Raw genomic sequence first — 20,390 nt, 5'->3', positions numbered from 1 at the left:
AGGTCTCTCCTCTAATGATTAAGACTAACAGGTATGGTTATTTAATGTACAGTTCCAGTCAAAAGTTTGGACACACCTACTCATTCAACGGTTTTTCTTTATTTTACTATTTTATACATTGCAGAATAGTAGTGAAGACATCAAAACTATGAAATAACACATATGGAATCATGTAGTAACCAAAAAAGTGTTAAACAAATCAAAATATATTTTAGATTTGAGATTCTTCAAAGTAGCCACCCTTTGCCTTGACAGCTTTGTACACTCTTGGCATTCTCTCAACCAGCTTCATGAGGTAGTAATTGGAATTATTTTCAATTAACAGGTGTGCCTTGTTAAAAGTTCATTTGTGGAATTTCTTTCCTTCTTGTGACAAGGTAGGGGTGGTATACAGAAGACAGCCCTATTTGGTAAAAGACCAAGTCCACATTATGGCAAGAAGAGCTCAAATAAGCAAAGAGAAACGACAGTCCGTCATTAATTTAAGACATGAAGGTCAATAAATTTGGAACATTTCAAGAACATTGAAAGTTTCTTCAAGTGCAGTCGCAAATACCATCAAGCGCTATGATGAAACTGGCTCTCATGAGGACCACCACAGGAAAGGAAGACCCAGAATTACCTCTGCTACAGAGGATAAGTTCATTAGAGTTACCAACCTCAGAAATTGCAGCCCAAATAAATGTTTCACAGAGTTCAAGTAACAGACACATCTCAACATCAACTGTTCAGAGGAGACTGTGTGAATCAGGCCGTCGTGGTCGAATTGCTGCACACAAAAAGCACTACTAAAGGACACCAATAATAAGAAGAGACTTGCTTGGGCCAAGAAACATGAGCAATGGACATTAGACCAGTGGAAATGTGTCCTTTGGTCTGGAGTCCAAATTGGAGAATTTTGGTTCCAACCGCTGTGTCTTTGTGAGACGTGGTGTGGGTGAACGGATGATCTCTACATTTGTATTTCCCACCGTAAAGCATGGAGGAGGAGGTGTTATGCTGGGTGTTATGGTGTGGGTGTGATTTGCTGACGACATTGTTGTGATTTATTTAGAATTCAAGGCACACTTAACCAGCATGGCTACCACAGCATTCTGCAGCGATACGCCATCCCATCTGGTTTGCGCTTAGTGGGACTTATTTGTTTTTCAACAGGACAATGACCCAACACACCTCCAGGCTGTGTAAGGGCTATTTGACCAAGAAGGGGAGTGGTGGAGTGCTGCATCAGATGACCTGTCCTCCACAATCACCCGACCTCAACCCAATTGAAATGATTTGGGATGAGTTGGACTGCAGAGTGAAGGAAAAGCAGCCAACAAGTGCTCAGCACATGTAGGAACTCCTTCAAGACTGTTGGAAAAGCATTCTAGGTGAAGCTGATTGAGAGAATGCCAAGAGTTTGCAAAGCTGGCAACGGGTAGCTACTTTGAAGAATCTAAAATATATTTTGATTTGTTGAACACTTTTTTAGTTACTACATGATTCCATGTGTTATTTCATAGTTATGATGCCTTCCTCATTATTCTACAATGTAGAATATAGGCTCCCAAGCGGTGCCTTCACTACAGTCCCTGGTTCAAGTCCAGGCTGTATCACATCCGGCTGTGATTGGGAGTCCCATGGGTGGCGCACAATTGCCCCAGTGTTGTCCGGGTTTGGCCGGGGTAGGCCGTCATTGTAAAAAATAATTTGTTCTTAACTGACTTGCCTAGTTAAATAAAAGTAAAATAAAATATCAAGAATTGGGCTGCCTGTGTAAACACAACTTAAAGATTTGGGAGTACATTCAAACTATTTCCCTACACTAACTTTTCAGTCAATGCTATTTTGCTTGACTAAATGGAGAGGAACAAGTCTCCCGAAGGTTTGTGCAAATTTGTTGACGAATAGTTTTATATCTCTCTGATTTAAATCAATTAAAAAAACTAAAATGCCCGTCATTTTTTCTGAAATAGCGCAACTCTACCACTAGATGGCATGGTGTCCTCATTACCTCATTAATGCATGTAAAAAAAACATGGCTGATATCACACATTTTCCAATGCATTTAACAAAACATTTCCAAGTGCTCTGGAGTAAGACTCTGCTTCTCTTTTATCACACTGTCTTTTCGGTCAGAGGTGTGTGCAGTGATTTTTATTTTAAGACCAACTTTAAAATCCCCATGTCACTGGTTTTGCTTATTATCGTTCATCTGTCATTACATAAAGAACATAAAACAAACATTTGGAATGGCTTTCCTGTTTCAGTCTGTTTCCACTGATAGGTGGTTAGAGAGGTAAGGAAACCTCACTATAAAACACACACACACAGGGAAATGTATTGCCAGACACAGAGGATGATGGTGAACAGTGCAATAATAAAGTGTGTGTGTGCGTGCGTGTGTGCGTGCGTGCGTGTGCGTAATCACACCACAGTACTTCTATGAAAATCTATTTAACAGCTGAAGGCCCATTTGGAAGGACCTGATGTCAACCTTAGAGACCAAGCTGGAACAGTTGAATTGTTTATTTTTGTAAGTTATCAATCTTTGTTAACATATCACTGTCAGTATTAGAGCTTCTATTTTTTTTATTTATGTGTAAGGTGGTTGTTCGTATTGTACGTTTGCCTGACCTATGTATAGGGCATCATAAAAAACATTGTGCGGGGACCGCGTTCGTCAGACTGCTTATCCAGACGCAAAGTACACAGGTTTATCCACACGCAAATGATAGCTCACCACACGCACAGGGAGAGGATAGTTCGCTTTTGCTTCGATGATCACCCCTCATAGCTCGCAATGGATTTTGTCGCCTGCACAACACCTGTCAGTCCAAGCGCCTATCAAAATGACACTGTGCTTGTTGTGTAAAGGACTTCGGGCTGTTTGCTAAGCGAGTACCACTTCCTCTCTGTTCTTCATACTATTCGGCCAATACCTGGCACGAACTTCTGCCTCGCTCGCACACGTGACTACTCTCCTGACGCGTCTTACCAGTCGGCGCCTCGAGAAAAGCTAGCTATCCGCTGGCGCAAGTGGGGATACTTCAGGCAGAGGTGCAAGTTTCACAGCTCCCCATGTGCTACACTTGCTCAACTGCCAAACTGCTTTCTATTTGACTAAAACCTTGTTCCTTTAAATGGCATGTTTACTATTTTTACTAACCATTTAAGGCCATATGTTTAAACGTTTGTGTGACAGTTGGTGGGTGCGTCTTGATTACACGCACTTCTGTGCGTAATGATACGTTTTCTTACTAACTAAAATGAAATAGTGGTTTGTCTCAGTCTAAGCCTAGGTTATGGCTACATATATCCTAGTCATGCCAACAAAGACAACTAAGGAAAATTGAAATGAAGAGGAATATACCACGGTATCGTAGTTTTTATTACAGCTAAATATATGTCCAATGCGTAATGGTAATACATATACAAATACATCCCTAAGAGAGACATTTTACGTTTTTAAGTAGCATAACACAACGTGCTTACATATCGTTTATCTGCACAGACCCAGAATACTGAAGTCTAAAGTGCAAATGACACATATAATAACCCTTTGGGTTTACAGAGGCGTTTTCCGTGGCCCTTTTATCATTTAACCCCCAAAGAGGACTAAATTTAGCAAAATAAAATCCATGCAGATCTTAATAAATAAGAAGAATTTCTTCAAACTTGTCCATTTACAGGACAGAAGACGTGTAATTACTTCAGTATATAATACTTAACTAACATGATTTAACGATGAAGTATAGCTTTTCATCAAGAGAATATGACAATGCATGCATCTCTATAGCCTAGTATTGATAAATACATATGCACAAGAGACGTTTCCCCGACATGTACATATCATATAATTTACATTGGCGTTATGGCTTCTTGAATCTACCAGGGTCTCCACATGTTAACATTGACAGCTTGTGGCACTGGCTGGGGCCGGTTGGGAAGCGAGTTCGAGTGGTTCTCGATTCTGGAGCCAACGTTGACTTTGAGGCTCAGGAGTCTCTGCTGAATCTGGGGGAAAGCCCTGGAGCTCTGGGCGCAACAGTTCGGACAAGCTGGGTCGACGGACGCTGACATGGACTGCTGGATGAAGTCGTTCACCCGCTGACACGAGTCTTTGTCCAGGTTTGTTTTGGGGATCAGAGCGGTGACGCGCTGCAGGCAGGCTTTGTACCCTTCTTTGAAGCTGTCTGATGTACTTTTTTTCTGAGAAGCAGGAATATCACTGAGGAATCTCACGGTCATCTCAAGGATGTCAGCTTTCTCAAGCTTCGAGTACCGAGAATTCTGCACAAAAAGAGAACAGGGGGATGGTTAAACCACTATCTATCTATACGCATAACTTCGATGATGAAATGTTTACAGCTGTGTATTCTAGACACGTATAAAGCATAGCCTATTTGTTGGTTATTTGGAACTTACATCTTTTCCTGTGAGTGGAAGGATCAGAGTCTTCAGATGGTTGATGCTGTCATTGATACGAGCGCGCCTTCTCTTTTCCAACAAAGGTTTCATTGTCTGAAAAATGGTAACACACAATTTAGAATCCAGGGCAAACCCATTTATCACGAGAATTTAGAAAAACAAAGTATTTTCTATTCTATTGTATCTATTTAGACCCTTACCTTTCTCAATTCAAGCGCCTCTTTTCTCCTGGCCACAGTTAGCCTTGGAGCAAAGGATTGGACAGATTCGGAGGTTATATTTGGAATCATTTTCATTCTCGTATGTGGAGGAGCACTATTTTCAAGTAGGAATCTTTGAGATTGGAGAGGATATGTTTCCAACGACCTCGGGCCGCAGTTTATATGGAGGTCCCGAGCGTCGGTTCTGTGCGTCACGGGTACGCCCCCAAGCTACCGTCAAATAATTTTGACTGAGGACTTTTGCATTTGAAACAACACGAGCACCAAATGTACAATAATAACCATCTGTCTCCCCATTTAATCCAAGCATAACAACTATGGTTTGTGCAAGCTACATTTGATGATACAAAGCTTGCAAAACGTCTGCGTAAATAAGCGTTGCTTTTTGGTCAAAGGGATTTGAACATCAAATGCTATTGTATACAAGCAGTCTTTAACTTCAAAGATTTCTCATTATTCTCTGGTTATTCTGAATTGCATAGTTTTTTATGTACAGCTTATTATTTACGTTTTTAAATAAGTTAAATGGTTCGATACCCATGCGTAATTACGCATAACCAATGTTCCATGGAACACCTTTTCATGGTTAGTGATTTAGAAACATATCAGCCACACATTAGGCCTACATGTTATTTGAATAAATATTAAACGTGTATGCAATTTCACGTTCAATTCGATAAATAGATGCAGGTTATAGTAGATGGACATGGTTCAATTCAATACACGTTTTTCAAATATACCGTTCAGCCTCTCACGTTTTGTAGATAGCATTAAACATGTTTTGCACAGATGTTGTTTGATATCCATTCTGTATCGTAGTCTAACATTGGTGGAGGGGCTATGGATGGATGGACGATGGAGGGGGCAGTGGGCTTTATGCATTATTTACATCTACACCGACAGATACCCAAGCCAAGCTAACTTCAAATAACATCTGCTTGTAAATTGTGATCAACAATTTTCTTAGTGTGTGATGTCTAGGCCTCTTACATTTCTGATGGGAGCTGTCTTTACCTGTAGCCTACTTGTGCTGCCTGGGGAGGGGCGTGACTTTGGGGGGGTTGCACGACAGATGACGTGTATGAACTGAAATTCGTTTAAGTTCCTACATGAACAAAGCAAATGTAGAAATGTTTAGCATTCGGCCAATATCCTGAGACACATTTAGTAGACGAACCATTGTTGATTCGAGTCATGGTGTATACATTCCATGTGGCATAGTCTACAAACCATTTACCGTTAATTCTATTCAGAAATGCCTTTAGCATGTCTTCCATAGGCTACCAGTTCCTAACAACAATCACTACTCCAGTGTTAACGACCTATCAAACTCGACGGTTCTCATGGGAATCACGCGTGCAGCACGCGCCATGGAGACCAGATGGGCGTATGTTACCGACCCCTAACCCAACCCATCTCTCCCATGTCCCCCTCCTCCCCACTACCATCCCCCTACCACCAGCCCGTGTCACCCTACTATAAGGGAAGAAGCCCCCACCCTACTTGTTCTAAACTATTTCTGCATTAAGTTTTATGAAGCATGTTTTGCTAACAATTTTGGCGTCGGTAGCCTACAAATCTGCATGCGATTGGGTGATGGTCTCCATGGTATCCATGATTAAAAACTAGGATGCCAAAATAGATTTCCCCCCACACCCCCCTTTCTATAGATGCTCTCTCCATATTGCCATAGTCCGGTCGGCTTGACTTTTACATACTTTATAGCGTCCAAGCTATATTTTTGCAAGTGTGTTTTTCAATGTTTGTGCGTAAAAGCCTGTTTGAGTGTAACGAATTGATGATGGTCGATGCCCTAGTTCAGAGACGGGTTGCATCGATGTAGTTTTAAGAAACAGAATCAAACAAATAACATAGCTTTTCATTATAAGCCTTGTATTTTTTCAAGTAATTTACAGATTGTTCGAAACTGGATATTTGCTATCACAAATCACTTTTAATTACCATGTGTACTTGACCTGTGAGGTTTGCATGTTTCAAAACATTTTCAATAAGATAAACAATTGAAATACTTCCAAGATAACCATCGTTCTAATTCTGTGGGGACAGGACCTTCTAACGATGCAGTTGAGCGGACGCTTGGCTTGGAACAAAACGAAGCCGTGAAATTGATACGCGCATTTGCTGCACGCGCCCCTATCACCCCCGCGGGGCCTTCAATTAACATTTCGGCTGTGTGAATCCAGAACTTTTCCATATAGAGCTTACGGTTAGGGTCCCCTTTGTCTTCCCAGCCAATTCGGCGTGGGTAACCCATCTGTGCAAGCTGAATGGACAGTGACCTATTGTCTAAGAATGTTCTGATACGTGAGAATGAAAAATTCAGCTTTTGGGATGGGGGACGATGTCAGCCGCACCACGACTGCCCATGACGAGGAGCTGCGTAGCTTGAGTTGGGCTCTACACTTCTTTTGTCATGGCATGACCAGCGTCTCTTTAGCCAGACAAATGGGAATGAAAAAAAACAAACTCTCAGGTCATGTCTGGTTTTCTTGTGTGAGATCCAATGTAGCATATACCCAATAGTAGATCTATTGTATCTTAACCAAACCAATTAGATGGTAAAGTAGTATTGTAATTTGGTTGAATACAATAATTGTGTGTGTGTGTGTGTGTGTATATAACTCACATAACGGTTATTGTACATCAAATGAGTTTGGAAGCTCTTTTGTACAATGTGCACCTTATAACATTTGTTAGGATCCATCCAAAACATTTCATGTCATAAAATACAGTAAGATATAAAACATCGGTAAAGTAAATCTAAACCGTTTTCGTCGAGCTTATCAGACCACAGTGATATGAGCTGGTGACAAGTGCAGAATCTGACGTTTTAGGCGTGGAACACAGCTGGGAAAAGGGGCCAGAACTCACTTAGTATAGTTGCAGCAGATATTTTGTGATTAAGTGTACGTGAAAACAGATTAATATTCTACATTTATTTTGATGGGTTTATTTATCCAGGGGTTACCAGGTAGACTTTGCACCTGAGGCGAACACTTAAGAAATCCCCGTACTTTTATGGAAGTGGAAGAGGTTTAAATTGTAATTCAAGATTGAAGAAAAGTCGAAGCAGTTAAAATAAGTGAGTGGTTGAGGGATGGATGGTTGGGGAATGTAAAAAAGTACATTTCTTGAAGAAAATGTCGTGTTTGCTAGTTTGTTTTAAAGTATTTATGGTTGTGAAATAAGTTATAATAATAGTAGTAGTAGTAGTGATGACTGCAGTAGTAATGGTAGTGACTGGCTATAGTAGAAAAATTAGGTAGATGGAAAGATATTGATTGATTGACTGATTTGATAGGATGGGATACGATGGAATTGCCGAAACATGTGAAAGTTGGTTTGGTGTCTGTAGCATAAACGGTTCAAGAGTTACTGTTGGTGGGTTATTTTAAGCAAAAATAGTGATGGTTGATAAATATTTTGTACGAATTTGAAGTTAGCATAGCCTGAACATGTGAAAGTTGTTTTCCTTACTGTTGGTGAGTTATTTTCTACAAATCTGTGCACATTTATGTAACTCTAGTTCATAAAGGTTTTAAAGAATTTGAAGTTAGGAAACCCTATATGTTTTTTTTATATCTTAATTGTCAAAGGAGCAGGACCATTTTGAATAGTCAGTATTCAATGATTCTCATTCAAACCCATGTTAATGTATGCACATTTTTAAATGGTTAGAGTTGAAGAAGTATAAATAGAATAAAAAATGGCAAGCAATCTAATTCGGGTCAGTCTGAACATCTCAAAGTGGCTTTTGTATTGATAGCTTATGTAAGAGCAGTGGCACATCCAAATAGGTCCTGTTCAATTCTATGGAGCGTTTATGAACATTTAACACGGTTATAGACTGTAGTTCAGAAAGTGTAATAATATAACAATTCTGAAAGCAGTGAATGTAAGTTGGGTCGGTCTGAACATCTCAACGTTGGTTTGGTGTTGATATGGTTAAATGGTGGAAGAGGAGATGCATGCCAACATTTTCACTGTGGAAGTCTATGGCTCTTTTATTGCCATAGACATGCATTGGGAGCTCATTTAGATCAGTGGTGTAAAGTACTGCGTACGTTTTTGGGGGGTATCTGTCCTTTAATATTTCTAGTTTTGACTTTACTTCACTACATTCCGAAAGAAAATTATGTACTTTTTACTCCATACATTTTCACTGACACCCAAAAGGTACTGGTTACATTTTGAATGCTTAGCAGGACAGAAATTGTCCAATTCGCACACTTATCAAGAGAACATCGCTGGTCATCCCTACTGCCTCTGATCAGGCGGACTCACTAAGCACACATGCTTTGTTTGTAAATGATGTCAACAGCAAAGGTTCTTGTGAAGATGCTGGAGGAAACAGGTACAAAAGAACGCGTCTCCTTCCTGAGCGGTATGACGGCTGCGTGGTCCCATGGTGTTTATACATGCGTATTATTGTTTGTACAGATGAACGTGGTACCTTCAATTCGCACACTTATCAAGAGAACATGCCTGGTCATCCCTACTGCCTCTGATCTGGCGGACTCACTAAACACAAATGCTTTGTTTGTAAATGATGTCTGAGTGTTGGCGTGTGCCCCAGGCTATCCGTAAATTAAAAAACAAGAATATTGTGCCGCCTGGTTTGCTTAATATAAGGAATTTTTAATTAGTCATACTTTTACTTTTGATACTTAAGTATATTTTAGCAACTACATTTACTTTGATACTTAAGTATATCCCTTTAAGACCATCTGCCACAGGGAAGATAGCTTTATGGCATCACAGGATGTAGGCTACACATTTTGGCGCAATGGGGTCTCATGTACTTAGTATGAAACTGACACAATGCATGAAAATGCCAAGGAAAGATGTTCACAGTGAGTTTGCTCAGTGAAGAGTTAATTCCAAGCCACTGGATGTATTAGGGGTGCTATCTGCTGTGAAGCCAATATGTTTTGTTGTAATTTTACTCCAATCATATTTTATTTGTCACATACACGTGTTCAGCTTGTATTCCTAGCTCTAACTGTGCAGTAATATCTAACAGTAATATCTAACAATTTCACAACAATACACACACATCTAAAGGAATGGAATTAAGAATATATAAATACTTGGGCAAGCAATGTCAGAGCGGCATAGACTAAGATACAGTAGAATATGATAGAATGCGTATATACATATGAGATGAGTAATACATAGACTAAGATATAGTAGAATATGATAGAATACAGTATATACATATGAGATGAGTAATACATAGACTAAGATATAGTAGAATATGATAGAATACAGTATATACATATGAGGTGAGTAATACATAGACTAAGATATAGTAGAATATGATAGAATACAGTATTATATATATATATATATTGTTTAGAACTATCATCTAGATCTCATAGACTGTCACTCCTTGCACCTGTTGCTCCTTGACTGAATATGAGTGGTTACATTTCTCTAGCCCCATCCCTCAGCTTAGGATAGACAACTGGCAGGCTCAGGCTTTTGTGCCTTTTAACTTGAATAACAAATACAGATTTTGTTAATAAAATTTTGGGAATCTATACTGAGCCCTAAAGAGACATTGAAATACAGGACAGTAAGAGCAATCTGGTTTCATAAACGGATGTGTCCAAAGACAGAACAATCCATCCATTGGCTTCACATCAACCAGAAGGCAAAGACATTTCCTAAATGTAGCATGTCTTTATACAGAAACATTTTCTGTAAATTGTCATGTTGATGGTGCATTGGTCACTTAGATTACAATCCATCATGATGCTATTATGGGACTCATACTGGTGAATTTTGAAGCACTTTATCTTAGCATTACACTACTTCGTATGGGCTCACCAAAATGTTTTCTTGAATTCGTTTTGTTTGAAATGTCTCTATGGGCTACCCCCATAGACTTTACCCCCAAAACAAACAAGCAAATGGCCTCTTTCCCGAGCAAATTCACGATCAGAAGTTATGAGCAGCGCACCACCCCACAATGGGACGAATGGGGATCAACTGATGTGCAAACAACCAAATAGTTATAGAATTATTCCTATAGCGCCATTTCAGTAAATAAAGAGATTCATATCATTTTAAAAGAAACACATGTTCAATCCAATGTTTCATGTTGTTGGAATAATGTTACCAATACTGAGAAAACACAACAAAACAGTTTCTTCTTTCTTTTTTTTTTTATAATGAGCTTTTATTGAAAGTACATGATCAATGACAAAATCGTTTAAAGTGTCATAGGATACATCAAATAAATTATGTCTTCGTCAAATAAATAATACATTACTACAACACACAGTGTTTACAGTCTACTCCTTTGCACAGACCAAAAATACTTTAAGTCAATAGCGCAAACCTCAAACAAAATAACCCGTGGGGTTTTACAATTGTGTTGTCTACAACCCAAATCTTGGAAACCCCAAAGAGGATTGCATTTAGCCTAACAAAGATCATAGAATTTGTCTGCTCATAAAATCTGTGCTCATCTGATTTTTCTGTGAATAAATAAACACATTACTATAGTCAAACGTGAAATAACTCCCTCATCTCTTCCAGTTAATATCTACATCTAACAGCGTTTATATATATATATATCACAAAACAATGCTCGCTAAGGGGAGCGTCTGTCTAATCTACCAGGGTCTCCACATGTTAACATTGACAGCTTGTGGCACTGGCTGGGGCCGGTTGGGAAGCGAGTTCGAGTGGTTCTCGATTCTGGAGCCAACGTTGGCTTTGAGGCTCAGGAGTCTCTGCTGAATCTGGGGGAAAGCCCTGGAGCTCTGGGCGCAACAGTTCTGACAAGCTGGGTCGACGGACGCTGACATGGACTGCTGGATGAAGTCGTTCACCCGCTGACACGAGTCTTTGTCCAGGTTTGTTTTGGGGATCAGAGCGGTGACGCGCTGCAGGCAGGCTTTGTACCCTTCTTTGTAGCTGTCTGATGAACCTGGAAGAAAAACAGGCGAAAGTTTAGTTTAATGACCCAATGACAAATGTACAACTTATTCATACAATACAGTACACATATACAACATGAAAGAATTAGCTTTCTGAAATAATACTCACTTTTGACTGGAGATGAAGGGAGATCTCGGAGGAATCGGACGGTCATCTCCAGAATATTGGCTTTCTCAAGCTTCGAGTATGGAGCGTTGTCTTTGCCGACCAGAGGGAGGATGAGAGTCTTCAAGTGACCGAGGCTGTCGTTGATGCGTGCGCGCCTTTTCTTTTCCAACAAAGGCTTTAGAGTCTGGAAGAAGCGATAAAAAGCCATTAGTAACTCGAAAAGGGTAGAGCATTGAACGAAAGCTACAGTATAGCGAGTTGATGATAAACACATTTGACTCTTAGTTTCTCTTACCTTTCTCAGTTCGTTCGCTTCTTTCCTCTGGGCCACCGTGGACCTTGAGGGGACAAGCTGGGTAGTCTCGGGAGTGATTCTTGGAGTCATGTCTTTAGCTAGAAGTTGTGCTTTTAGGAGAGAGGCGATGTGCTCTTTGCGAGGCGGTGAGCTGCTGTGTGCTGAGCGGAGGGAGAGCGCTCTATTTATGCGAGTCTCCCGCGTCGAGGGAGGGACCTCCACCCATTGTCTTGGAGTCTTGACGCAGGGGACTATGCCTTTGGGACAGCAACACATGCACTCGACTTGACCATCTGGCCTGTGGGGATACAGGGTTGACATTTGGCTTCCACAACTAGCATGTCTCACTGCTGGTATTGCATTTTGTGGTAGCTATAACTTGAAAGAGATTTAAGGTTTCATTCATTCATGTGCACCATCTACATTCTTGCCTATAACCTACATGCTTATATAACACGTGGGATCCTAAACTATCCTGAGATCCAATTTTAAAGCTAAAACTGTAGTTTTATGACAATATCATGTTTAATAAACAGCATGAAGGTTTATTCGGTTGCATTTATTAGATAGCCTACAGCTTGCTTATTGACACATTGTAAATTGCTTTATTTGCACAGTGGGCTACTGGAACATAATGAACTTGGGGGGGGGGGGGGGGGTCTTACAACCAAACAAGTTGTATTAATAGTTCGTATAATCATGCTTCTATTCAAGTGTAGATTCTGGGTCTAGGTTTGTTTTCTTCAGTCTTGATTCAGAGTTAGGACTCAGGCAAATGTAGCCAGACAAACGTTCTAGAATAGTAAGGCGATGCGATGCGATTCTAAAATGTTGAGAAACAGATCCCCAAGCCACGCTATGTATGGATTAACATTTGCTTGTCCTAATCAACATGTTTTCAATGCAGTCTATCTGAACAAGGACATTCACCTGTGGCCAAGACCCTTCTTAAATGGGGGGGGGGGGGGGGGGGGGGGGGGGGGTGCAGTGGAACCATAGATGTTTATAAAATAATGAAATGTAGATTGTTTGAATTATTTATTATTATTATTTATGTCAAATAGCCTACATTCTGTTGATATTTCAATGCATGACAGGAGATTTATTTCCAAATAAACACCGTTGTGTTAGCCTACTCAGATGGACTTTTCATGTATCACTATATGACTATATGTACCAAAATGCAGAAGTTGTATTTATACATTTTGTATTTTATGTAAGTCTTTGTCAATAGAGCGCTCTCGTTTGCTCTGTGCAGCTATGAGCTGCTGTTAAACTCACGCGCTCGGCACGCGCCATGGATGCGCAACAGATGGGCGTCTGTTGCACGCCCATCCCCCACGTCTCTGCCATTGCGCTGCACTTGCTCCGTGTCCCGTTGCCTACCCATGTTCTTCATTTGTGCTCCCGTCATTTGTGCTCCCGCGTGTTTTTTCAAACATATTTGGCGTCAGTAGCCTATATTCCATCTGCATGATGGTGAGTGGGGGTAGGGACAGTGGTTTACAACACCATCTCTAACAGTTTTGCACCAGAATTAGAAGCTCAAACGTCAAATTTCAAAGTGTTTAAGGTTAAGTTTAGGCATTAACCCCCAATTCTTAAGGTTAGGGTTAAGTGCAGGCATTCATGCCAAATTCTTAATGTTAGGCATTAACTCTGACAGTCAATATGTGACATAATACACCTGGTTTAGGATTGTTAAATGCTGGTGACACTATTGGCTTGTCAAATCTTCCCGAACAGGCGTGTGAAGGCTACTTAACAGTCAATTGCAGCCTATATGCTACAATGTACTGTGCCAAAGTATAGAAAAGTATATGTCCTATACTTTGTCCATTACTTCTAGATTACATTAAGCTACACAATGTATTAGGCTAAATGAAAATACAAAGTCTCTCCAAACAATTTATGCATTGGTTATTCAATATTGCTTATCGAGGTGACCTTGCACCATCCATGTGCTTTGTAAATATATGTTGCATCCTTAGCTACATTTATAGTGTAAGGGAGATGGAAGTTATCATATAGGCTTACACTGTTGCAAGCTGCCCTTGCTTGTAGTCTCTTTGTGAGACAGCTAGGGCACTAGACGGTACACTGTATGGCCAGATGGTACACTGTCCTTCTCTCAGCACATATCAAAGCTGCAGGCTAAAGTTGAATCTAGACTTGGTTTCCTCTATCGTATTCGCTCCTCTTTCCCCCCAGCTGCCAAACTAACCCTGATTCAGATGACCATCCTACCCATGCTAGATTACGGAGACATAATTTATAGATCGGCTCGAGGGTGCTCTCGAGTGGCTAGATGTTCTTTACCATTCGGCCATCATATTTGCCACCAATGCTCCTTATAGAACACATCACTGCACTCTATACTCCTCTGTAAACTGGTCATCTCTGTATATCCGTCGCAAGACCCACTGGTTAATGCTTGTTTATAAAACCCTCTTAGGCCTCACTCCCCCCTATCTGAGATATCTACTGCAGCCCTCATCATCCATATACAACACCCGTTCTGCCAGTCACACTCTGTTAAAGGTCCCCAAAGCACACACATCCCTGGGTCGCTTTTCTTTTCAGTTCGCTGCAGCTAGTGACTGGAACAAGCTGCAACAAACACTCAAACTGGACAGTTTTATCTCAATCTCTTCATTCAAAGACTCAATCATGGACACTCTTACTGACAATTGTGGCTGCTTTGAGTGATGCATTGTTGTCTCTACCTTCTTGCCCTTTGTGCTGTTGTCTGTGCCCAATAATGTTGGTCCCATGTGTTGTGCTGCTACCATGTTGTGTTGCTACCATGCTGTGTTGTCATGTGTTGCTGCCTTGCTATGTTGTCTTCTTAGGTCTCTCTTTATGTAGTGTTGTGTTGTCTCTCTTGTCGTGATGTGTGTTTTGTCCTATATTTATATAGGACAAAACACACATCACGACAAAAGATATATATATATACACACACACACACACACACTACCGGTCAAAAGTTTTAGAACACCTACTCATTCAAGGGGTTTTCTTTACTTTTACAATTTTCTACATTGTAGAATAATAGTGAGTACATCAAACCTATGAAATAACACATGGGATCATGTAGTAACCAAAAAAGTGTTAAACAAATCAAAATATATTTTATATTTGAGATTCTTCAAATAGCCACCCTTTGCCTTGATGACAGCTTTGCAAACTCTTGGCACTCTCTCAATCAGCTTCACCTAGAATGCTTTTCCAACAGTCTTGAAGGAGTTCCCACATATGCTGAGCACTTGTTAGCTGCTTTTCCTTCACTCTACGGTCCAACTCATCCCAAAACATCTCAATTTGGTTGAGGTCGGGGGATTGTGGAGGTATGTCATCTGATGCAGCACTCCATCACTCTCCTTCTTGGTAAAATAGCCCTTACACAGCCTGGAGGTATATTGGGTCATTGTCCTTTTGAAAAACAATTGATAGTCCCATTAAGCCCAAACCAGATGGGATGGCGTATCACTGCAGAATGCTGTGGTTGCCATACTGGTTAAATGTGCCTTGAATTCAAAATAAATCACAGAACGTGTCACCAGGAAAGCACCCCCACACCATAACACCTCCTTATCCATGCTTTATGGTGGGAAATACACATGCAGAGACCGTTCACCAACACCGCGTCTCACAAAGACACAGCGGTTGGAACCAAAAACCTCCAATTTGGACTCCAGACCAAAGGACAAATATCCATTGCTCGTGTTTCTTGGCCCAAGCAAGTCTCTTCTTTCTATTGGTGTCCTTTAGTAGTGTTTTTTCCTCCAGCTATTCGACCATGACGGCCTGATTCACACAGTCTCCTCTGTACAGTTGATGTTGAGATGTGTCTGTTACTTGAACTCTGTGAAGAATTGATTTGGGCTGCAATTTCGGAGGTTGGTAACTCTAATGAACTGATCCTCTGCAGCAGAGGTAACTCTGGGTCTTCCATTCCTATGGCGGTCCTCATGAGAGCCAGTTTCATCATAGCGCTTGATGGTATTTGCGACTGCACTTGAAGAAACTTTCAAAGTTCTTGAAATGTTCTGGATTGACTGACCTTGATGTCTTAAAGTAATAATGAACTGTCCTTTCTCTTTGCTTGTTTGAGCTATTCTTGCCATGATATGGACTTGGTATCTTCTGTATACCCCCCATACCTTGTCGCAACACAACTGACTTGCTCAAATGCATTAAGAAGGAAATTCCACAAATTAAAAAGGCACACCTGTTAATTGAAATGCATTCCAAGTGACTACCTCATGAAGCTGGTTGAGAGAATGCCAAGAGTGTGCAAAGCTGTCATCAAGGTAAAGGGTGGCTATTTGAAGAATCTCAAATATAAAATATAAAGTTTGTTTAACACTTTTTTGGCTAGTACATGATTCCATATGTGTTATTTCATAGTTTTGATGTCTTCACTACTATTCTACAATGTAGAAAATAGTAAAAATAAAGAAAAGCCTTGTAGGTGTTCTAAAACTTTTGACCAGTAGTGTATATATATTTATTTTTTAATCCCAGCCCCCGTAGGCCATCATGGTAAATAAGAATCTTAACTAACTTGCCTAGTTAAATAAAGGTTACATTTAAAAAATTGCCAGAAATGGATAGGCCTACGCATTGTTTTTGCGCTCGCCCTTTTACCCAAATGAACTGCCGCGAAGTCCAGTTTGAGAACAGGGCTTTCGAGATCACACACAAAATACTGGAGGGCTTTCTGTTAGGGCCCTCTTTGTCCATAATTTGGCGTGGGTATCCCATCTGTGCAAGCTGAATGGACAGTGATCCTTTGTTGGGGTATACCTCGAAATGTGGAGGAAATGATCCTGTTTTTGTTGGCCACTGTATCGGAGATGCTGTGCATCATGGATGCGCTGGATGAGGGCTCACACAGCAGCTATAGAACAGACAAGTGTTCCGTTTTAGCTGGGATAATGTCTGTGTGCATCAGGATATAGGCTACATGAGCCATCCATGTTTGTCAACGAGATGTGGGCTAGTGCATCTATTTCAGTATGACAGTACTCCCAGTGCAAGAAACCATTTCATTGCCAGATTATTTTCCAGTTAAGAGCATCCAATGACTATTTTGCACATTGAAGATCTAAACTATTTAATTTAACCTTATTCAATATTTATGCAATTGGCATATTTTCATTATCTAATTCACGTCAATGTGGTACAGGACTGCACTATGAAAGCCTTTGAATTATTGTTCTATTGGCCTATTATGTTGTAAATAAGATCATGCTATGCATCGTAAATGGTGAGATTCTGGGTTTGAGCGGGTTCGCAGACGCAGTGCACCCCCTCATTGAACTCGTTATGAAAACGGCATGAGACTGACACGAGCCAACATTTCAAGACAGATGGGGGTCAAATGAAAATTCAGTGAAGCATAAAGTGGAACATCAAGCTTCTATTTGGGGTAGACTAGCCTTGTTGGAACAGTTATTTGAATATTATAAGAATGCCATGGATTTGCCATCATGGAATGTAAATGTTCCAATATTGAATGGATCCAGATGTTAAATATGTATAGGCCTACATCAAAACTGTATTTGCTAGCATAAGTTACCTATAGTGCTATGATGGATTCATTGTTGTCCATAACGGATATTGATTGCCATTCTAGTGGCATATAGAGTCATAGGCTACCCTCCCTATAGGTCTTTAGCAGAACGATGGAGTGCTTATCTATATACAACACCCTCGTGATGACCAGCCAATGAGTACTGTTACATGCACACAATAATGCTTTACAAGAAGAATAAATTCCCTTATAATCCTGTTTACATGGACACATCTGAAACCTGATGGCATTCCGATAAGTGCAGAAAACCGCCACTCAAAATGAACGTTCTAATAAACAGCGACCATGTTACTTTTGAGAAGCATTTTTGATTCTGAGTTGGGACATATAACGTTTTAATGTGAAAACTACTTCTAAGACACATACATTCAGTTGTTCTGAACTTACTTCACTTGCCCTAAAGAGGGAGGCTCTCGGCTGGTGCTAGCACATGCGCAGATCAAATACATTGCTGAAACGCCCATGAAGGTGTTTACATGTCCTAATAATTCTAAAGATTGCTAAAAAAAACAGATGTTTTAATCGGCATATGCTTACTCCGATTTTGACCTTATGCTGATTCAGATAAGTAGAGTAAGGTGTTAACATGACTTTTGCATAATCTGCCTACTGATACTCAACACGGGGGCCCCTCAGGACTGCATACTTAGTCCCCTCCTGTACACCTTGTTTACCCACGACTGCGTAGACAAACACCATCAATAAGTTTGCTGACGGCACAACAGTGGTAGGTCTGATCACCGACAAATATGAGACAGCATATAGGAAGGATGTCAGAGACCTGGTTGTGTGGTGCCAGGACAACAACCTCTCCCTCAACGTGATCAAGACTAGGGAGATGATTGTGGACTACAGGAAAAGGAGCTGATACTCCTCATTCTCATCGAAGGGGCTGTAGTAGAGCAGGTTGAGAGCTTCAAGTTCCTTGGTGTCCACATCACCAACAAAATCACATGGACCAAGCACACCAAGACAGTCGTGAAGAGGGCATGACAAAACCTATTCCCCCTCAGCAGACTGAAAAGATTTGTCATGGGTCCTCAGATGCTCAAAAGGTCCTACAGCTGCACCATCGAGAGCATCCTGACTGGTTGCATCACTGCCTGGTATGGCGACTGCTCGTCCTCCGACCGCAAGGCACTACAGAGGGTAGTGCGTTTGGCCCAGTTCATCACTGGGGTCAAGCTTCCTGCCATCCAGGACCTCTATACCAGGCGGTGTCAGAAGAAGGCCCTAAAAAGGTTCAAAGACTCCAGCCACCCTAGTCATAGACTGTTCTCTCTGCTACTGCACGGCAAGCGGTACCGGAGCGCCAAGTCTAGGTCCAAGAGGATTCTGAACAGCTTCTAACCCCAAGCCATAAGACTACTGAACATCTAATTAGATAGTTACCCAGACTACCTGCATTCCCCCCCCCCCCCTTACACTGCTGCTACTGTCTGTTATTATCTATGCATAAGTCACTTTAATAACTCTACCTACATGTACATATTACCTCAATTACCTCGACTAACCGGTGCCCCCACACATTGACTCTGTATCGGTACCCGGCTGAGAAGTGAGTTTCACAAATCCCCATATGCTACATTCACCCCCATCTCACTCCACAGCATTAATCTGTGTGCAAACGCAGATCCGGGTCCCAGTACCATTGTAAAGAGCATCACACTGCTTGCTTAATGAGTACAGCTTTCTCCTGATTCAGCTCTTAACGAGGCTCAAAATCATCCCTTCTGGCTTGCAAACACATGCGACTGCCCTCCTAAAGCGTATGACCCTATCTCCACCAAAAAGCCAGCCTTTCGGGAGTGCAAGTGGGGACACTTCAGGCTATGGAGTGAGTTTCACAGATCCTCATCTACTACATTTAGTTCCAGCTGACCATCCTGTTTCTTTTGATCATGAAAAACTCCCCAGACCCTGCCCTTGACAAGCACTCATAACATAATGCAGCCACCACCATGATTGAAAATATGCAGGGTTAGTGATAGGATTTGCCTCAAACCTTTCCAAACAACTCTACTTTAGTTTCATCTGTCCACAGAATATTTTGCCAGTAGCGCTGTGGAACATCCAGATGCTCTTTTGCGAACTTCAGACATGCAACAATGTTTTTTTGGACAGCAGTGGCTTCTTCCGTGGTGTCCTCCCATGAACACCATTCTTGTTTAGTGTTTTACGTATCGTAGACTCGTCAACAGAGATGTTTGCACGTAACAGAGATTTCCGTAAGTCTTTAGCTGACACTCCTGCATTCTTCTTAACCTCATTGAGCATTCTGCACTATGCTCTTGCACTCATCTTTTAGGCTTTTTCTTTTCTTGACTTTATATTGCGATTGGCAACTTTCAGAAATTAGGTGCATTACTGCCACTGACCTAGTTCGTCTTTCAGTCACCCACGTGGGTATAACCAATGAGGAGATGGCACGTGGGTACCTGCTTCTATAAACCAATGAGGAGATGGGAGAGGCAGGACTTGCAGAGCGATCTATGTCACAAATAGAACTGACTTCTATTTTAGCCCTTGGCAACGCAGACGCTCGTTGGGGCGCGCGAGCAGTGTGGGTGCAATAATTGAATAATATAAATTCCTAAATTTATTTTGCAATGCTCGCGAAAGCGACACGAGCGGTGTAGTCAGCCTGTTACCGTGGACTGATGAACATCAAGGCTTTTAGAGATACCTTTTTAACACCGTCTGTGAAGATACGTGTGATGAAAGACTGAAGTGAGAAACAAGAATGATGCAGCCCATAAATAACAATAAACATAGTAGT

At 41.1% G+C, this 20,390-nt stretch overlaps 2 protein-coding genes across 2 annotated transcripts; both read right to left on the bottom strand.

The window, feature by feature from the left end:
• Positions 1 to 3,582: 3,582 nt before the first annotated feature.
• Positions 3,583 to 4,738, bottom strand: LOC129860300 (transcription factor HES-2-like). Its single transcript, XM_055930623.1, has 3 exons — positions 4,614 to 4,738; positions 4,411 to 4,506; positions 3,583 to 4,275 (listed from the first exon to the last, which is right to left on the bottom strand). The coding sequence occupies exons 1-3, from the start codon at positions 4,707 to 4,709 to the stop codon at positions 3,871 to 3,873; spliced, it is 597 nt and encodes a 198-aa protein (XP_055786598.1). The 5' UTR covers positions 4,710 to 4,738; the 3' UTR covers positions 3,583 to 3,870.
• Positions 4,739 to 10,842: 6,104 nt separating this feature from the next.
• LOC129860299 (transcription factor HES-2-like) lies at positions 10,843 to 12,153 on the bottom strand. Its single transcript, XM_055930621.1, has 3 exons — positions 12,010 to 12,153; positions 11,715 to 11,898; positions 10,843 to 11,595 (listed from the first exon to the last, which is right to left on the bottom strand). Exons 1-3 carry the CDS (start codon positions 12,097 to 12,099, stop codon positions 11,279 to 11,281), a joined length of 591 nt encoding a protein of 196 aa, XP_055786596.1. The 5' UTR covers positions 12,100 to 12,153; the 3' UTR covers positions 10,843 to 11,278.
• Between the last annotated feature and the right edge of the window lie 8,237 nt (positions 12,154 to 20,390).

Source organism: Salvelinus fontinalis, chromosome 8 (genome assembly GCF_029448725.1).
Source record: "Salvelinus fontinalis isolate EN_2023a chromosome 8, ASM2944872v1, whole genome shotgun sequence".
Taxonomy (NCBI): Eukaryota; Metazoa; Chordata; class Actinopteri; order Salmoniformes; family Salmonidae; genus Salvelinus; species Salvelinus fontinalis.
This window is presented reverse-complemented; position numbering and strand designations above follow the sequence as displayed.

What these genes read in the sequence shown, in the direction of transcription:
- LOC129860299 (XM_055930621.1), bottom strand. Translation starts at nt 12,099, where the DNA reads ATGACTCCAAGAATCACTCCCGAGACTACCCAGCTTGTCCCCTCAAGG. An exon ending in AAGCGAACGAACTGAGAAAG is followed by an intron (nt 11,899 to 12,009) that starts GTAAGAGAAACT and finishes CGCTTCTTCCAG; the next exon opens with ACTCTAAAGCCTTTGTTGGA. An exon ending in CCCTTCATCTCCAGTCAAAA is followed by an intron (nt 11,596 to 11,714) that starts GTGAGTATTATT and finishes TTTTTCTTCCAG; the next exon opens with GTTCATCAGACAGCTACAAA.
- LOC129860300 (XM_055930623.1), bottom strand. Translation starts at nt 4,709, where the DNA reads ATGAAAATGATTCCAAATATAACCTCCGAATCTGTCCAATCCTTTGCT. An exon ending in AGGCGCTTGAATTGAGAAAG is followed by an intron (nt 4,507 to 4,613) that starts GTAAGGGTCTAA and finishes ACCATTTTTCAG; the next exon opens with ACAATGAAACCTTTGTTGGA. An exon ending in TTCCACTCACAGGAAAAGAT is followed by an intron (nt 4,276 to 4,410) that starts GTAAGTTCCAAA and finishes CTTTTTGTGCAG; the next exon opens with AATTCTCGGTACTCGAAGCT.